General features: G+C 52.7%; 1 protein-coding gene across 1 annotated transcript in view; it reads right to left on the bottom strand.

The window, feature by feature from the left end:
* Positions 1-1,993: 1,993 nt before the first annotated feature.
* The window catches only part of ZC3H18 (zinc finger CCCH-type containing 18), a 38,025-nt gene continuing 35,674 nt past the window's right edge, over positions 1,994-4,344 (bottom strand). Inside the window, exon 19 of the mRNA XM_087729470.1 lies at positions 1,994-2,933. Coding sequence (XP_087585596.1) covers positions 2,729-2,933 — 205 coding nt within the window. The 3' untranslated portion in view covers positions 1,994-2,728. The remainder of the gene's footprint in view (positions 2,934-4,344) is intronic.

Here is a 4,344-nt window from a genome sequence, read left to right as displayed (position 1 = left end):
CTCTTCTGATTGACCCAACAATAACCTTGGTTGAATTAGCCTCCCGTCCTTCCGAGGTGGGTAAAATGAGGACCCAGATTGTTGGGGGCCAGAGACCGACTCTGTAAACTGCTTAGAGAGGGCTGGGAACCACTGTGAAGCGGCATATAAGTCTAAGGGCTATTGCCATTTCCCTTCCTTCCTTCCTTCCTTCCTGAATGCAGTATTGCAGGATAACTCTGCCCACTGCCATGAGTTCAAATCTCGCCGCAAAGAGTTTTGGAGGCCCTGCGTTTGGCTCATGTCTTGAGTCTCCCTTGCGGGCTAATCTGACAAATAACGCAGCAAAATCCCCTCGTGATTTATTTATTCATACTTTATTAATCACCAGGAATGTAACTATTAGCTGCTTTCCTCTTGTCCTTAGCCTCTTGTCCTTGTACTGAGCCAAGGTGGCGCAGTGGTTAAAAGCAGCACTGCAGGCTACTGCTAGATCAGCAGGTCAGCGGTTCAAATCTCACCGGCTCAGGGTTGACTCAGCCTTCCATCCTTCCGAGGTGGGTAAAATGAGGACCCAGATTGTTGGGGGCAATATGCTGACTCTCTGTAAACCGCTTAGAGAGGGCTGAAAAGGCCTATGAAGCGGTATATAAGTCTACTGCTATTGCTATTGCTATTAGCCCAGCCCACCTCACAAGCAGTAGCCCTTAGATTTATATAGCGCTCCACAGTGGTTCCCAGCCCTCTCTAAGCAGTTTACAGAGTCGGCTTCCGTCCCCCACAATCTGGGTCCTCATTTTACCCACCTGGGAAGGACGGGAGGCTGACTCAACCGTGAGCCGGTCAGAATCTTCTGACGCTCGATCTTCGACCTGCTTCGGCTCAGAAGACCCGGCTTGCCCTCAGGTGGCCTGGGGCACCGAGCACGTGGGGGCCACCCTCCTGCGTCTCTGGGGAAAGCGGCATTGCAACAGGTGTGAAAAAGAAATCTCTGGGCAATTGCTCAATCTCTGGAACTGGGCTTTTTTTGCACGGAGGCCGCTGGGGGATTCATGCGGACGGAGCTGGGCTCCGCAGCCGCCGCGGTGAGACGCTCAGTAAACACGAAGGCCAACGGGAGCCGCTGGGCCTTTCGTGGCTCCTGAGCCTTCCTTGCTGACCTCTCTGGACTGGAAGAGACCGTTTGGGCCTCTTCGGAAGGAGACTTTCGACCCCTTTGCTGGGGGGGTGGGGTTTCCAGCCGTCTGTAGGGGAATACTGGCAAAAACCAGTTTAGAGACGCTCCGGCTGGGATTCGCATGACACATGTTCTTGTGACGTCAGGTCATTGTGTCCCGCTAAGCTCACGTGGGGCCACAATTACGTCGATAAGCCACCACTGAGAGGGAGCATTTTACAGAGCCAAAGAGATGGTATCTCACCCAAGTGGATTCCGAGACCTCTTTAAATAGGAATTCCAGAAGCCCCTTCCTTACTAATTTGGCTCCCTCGCTTTCCTTTCTGGAATTCCAAAACCAAAATAGAAGGCATCAACCGGAGGGAGAGGCAACGGATTAAGATGAAAATCCAGATTTTCCCCAAATTTAAAAACAAAAAAAAAACAGCTAAGGGCACCCAAATCTCAATGGGACTTTTAAGTATAGACTTTGATGTTGAGGTGTATTTTCTGATCGCCTATAAAGGCAGGAAGTAATTAAAATCCCCCTGGAAGAAAGAGCTGAAAAGAATTCCCAAATCAGAAGACCCCGCAACGCTCAGTTGCCAATTAGACAGAAATTAAGATTACATGAATTTTATTTTTTTTAAATCTGTTCCGGAGACTTTTAAGGGGCTGGCTGCCCTCTTGAAAAACAAAAACCCATCCAATACCCTTCTAGACTCTCTCCCGTTTGAATTGCCCCACCCAATGAGTCCCCTTCGGGGAAAAGGGTGGCATATAAATGTAATAAATCAATCAAATTAATCAATCAATCAATCTGGTACCCCAAGACACAACAAGATCAAAGAAAGAAGATGTTTATCAAAATACTTTATTTTCAGCATAACCCCTCAAAAAAAGGAAAAAAAAAAAAGGAAAAAAAATCCTCCCTCCTTATTAGACATACATCCTGACGATATCTTTTGTTTTTTTTTCTCTCCTCTGGTTTTAAATCAACTAAAACAATCTTTTGGTTAAAATAAAGGAGACATGGAATTTTCTCATCACGGGTCTCTATGCAGCTGGGGGTGGGAGGGGGGGGGAAAGGACGGGGGAGAGGGGGCGGAGTGGAGAGCGTCCGCTGGTGACGGCCTTTGAGGGCTCTCTCCTTACACGTGCGCGGAAGGGCACGGCTGACGACACCCGACACGTAGCGCTGGCTAACTAGGGGGTTGCAACTCATAGCTAGCAAAGAGGTGGGTGGGGGAGGAGGAGGAGGAGGAGATGGCATCGGACAAGGCTGCGGTGAAGAGCCCATGAGGACCAGGAACACGACCGCGGCGAACACTTGCGCCCGAGGACCGCAGCACCTGGGTGAGAGAGGCAATCCGGGAGGGGGGGGAGGAGAAGGGGACCCTCTCTCACACAGGAACTGGGCACGGGTGGATTCCAGCTGACAAAAATTATCCAATTTGTTGTTGTTTTTGTTTTTAAAAAAACGACCACAGCCAAAATGAAACAGAACTGCAAAATCCGACGTGGCTGTTTTGTACGCTATGTATAAAACCACAGGCGCAGAGTCTCTTAATCTGGGCTGGACCCAACGCTCCACTATACTTTCCCGGGGATCTTGGCCCGCTTCCGAGCGATGGCGTCTTCCACGGCCTTCAGCTGCTTCAGGAGCTCCTCCCTTCGAGACAACGTGCTGGACTTGCCCGATTTGGCGGGGGCAGCTGGAGGGGCCGGCTCAGCCGCTTTGCCTGGGATGCTCGTGACCTTGCTGGAGCTCTTCGACGGAGGGGAGAGTGGGCGCTTCCTGAAAGAGAGCAAAGGCAGCCTTTGGGGCCGGTGGGGGAGAGGCAGGGAGGGTGGGGTGGGGTGGGGAGAACCAGAGGGCCCGTCATTCTGTAAAGCTGCACCAGCGAGCAGGTTCTGCCGAAGGGGTGGCGGACTTTAGAACCACAGAGTGGGAAGGGACTGCAGTGGCCCCCTACCCTCTAATCCACGTTCCTTAAAGTTGAACTTCAACTCCCAGAATTCCTTAGCCGGCCATTCTTAAAGGTGGACATCTTAATCCCTCCAAGGTTGAGGAACACTGATCCAGCCCCTCCCTCTCCACGTGTGGGAAAAGCAACTCAACTGCCCCTTCGAGAGTCGGAGGGGGAAAAGGGGCCCGGCGGAAGGCTCAGGAAGTCAAACCCGGAGGATCGACAGAGCCAGGAGCCTGCAGCCCTGCGGCGTCCCTGGCCAGCGGGCAGCAAAACTGCTGGAAACAGTTTGCTTCAACTGACCTGGTCGTGGCTCGATTAACCAACGGAGGCTCCAGGTAACTGTGACTAATGCAAGGGAACGTCACCCATTCAGACATTTTCTTCACCTGACACACTATGTCGCAATGGCTTAGCACACGAAGCAACTATACCGGGGACACAACCGGCCCCTGACTAGGCTGAGGCTCAGAAACGCCAGGGCTGCTCCAGGCGGGGCTCCAGGTGGTCCTCCGGTAATGACGCTGTGACGGCCTCGGAAATAGTGACTCGCGAGCCATCGGTTATGACCATCGCACCAGCGCCACCGCAATCGTGTGATCACGTTGTGGGTGCTTGGCAACCGGCTCACAAGGGCGGCAGCCTTTTGCAGTCACACAGTTGTGACTTGTGACCTTCCCAGCCGACCTCTGACCAGCCAAGCCAGTGGCGCTCGTAACAACCACATTATTTTACTTAACGACTGAGATAAAAAAATAAAGATTGTAAGATCAGGCCTGGTCGCACCATGGCTTGCTTAAGGACTGAAAGCCCGGTCCTAAGTGTGGTGCCAAGGGCTGTTGGTAAAGAGAGGCAAGCCCTGATTTGGGCTTTTGGCAAAAGAGGGGAAAAGGGCATTTCCTTATCAAACTAACCTTGGTGGGTTTGGGCATCCCAGGGAAACTTCCACCCAATGAAAGGGGTCAGAGGGGGCGAGGAAGACTCTTCAATGCCCCAAGTCATCGGCTGCTCCCTTTGCAACTAGGAGTAATCTTCCCCAGAGGAGGAAACCTCGCCCATCTCTCTTTCACGGGGCCGCTAAGAACCCCCTCCGGCCAGCAGGGCCGAAATCCCGTTGCCCCCTGGAGCTGCTTCAGGCCCTCCCCAGCACCCTGAAGTGGGGCAGTGGCATCCTGGGTGATTCCCCCCGAAGGAAGGCCCAGGAAGCTTTCCGGACGGGCTCCTTCTCGGTCTGGACAA

This window comes from Thamnophis sirtalis, unplaced genomic scaffold (genome assembly GCF_051295495.1).
Source record: "Thamnophis sirtalis isolate CommonGarterSnake01/CBP01778 unplaced genomic scaffold, rThaSir2_p1.2 scaffold_14, whole genome shotgun sequence".
In the NCBI taxonomy this organism is placed as follows: domain Eukaryota; kingdom Metazoa; phylum Chordata; class Lepidosauria; order Squamata; family Natricidae; genus Thamnophis; species Thamnophis sirtalis.
Note: the sequence above shows the minus strand (reverse complement) of the source record. Positions and strands in the feature narration are given on the sequence as shown.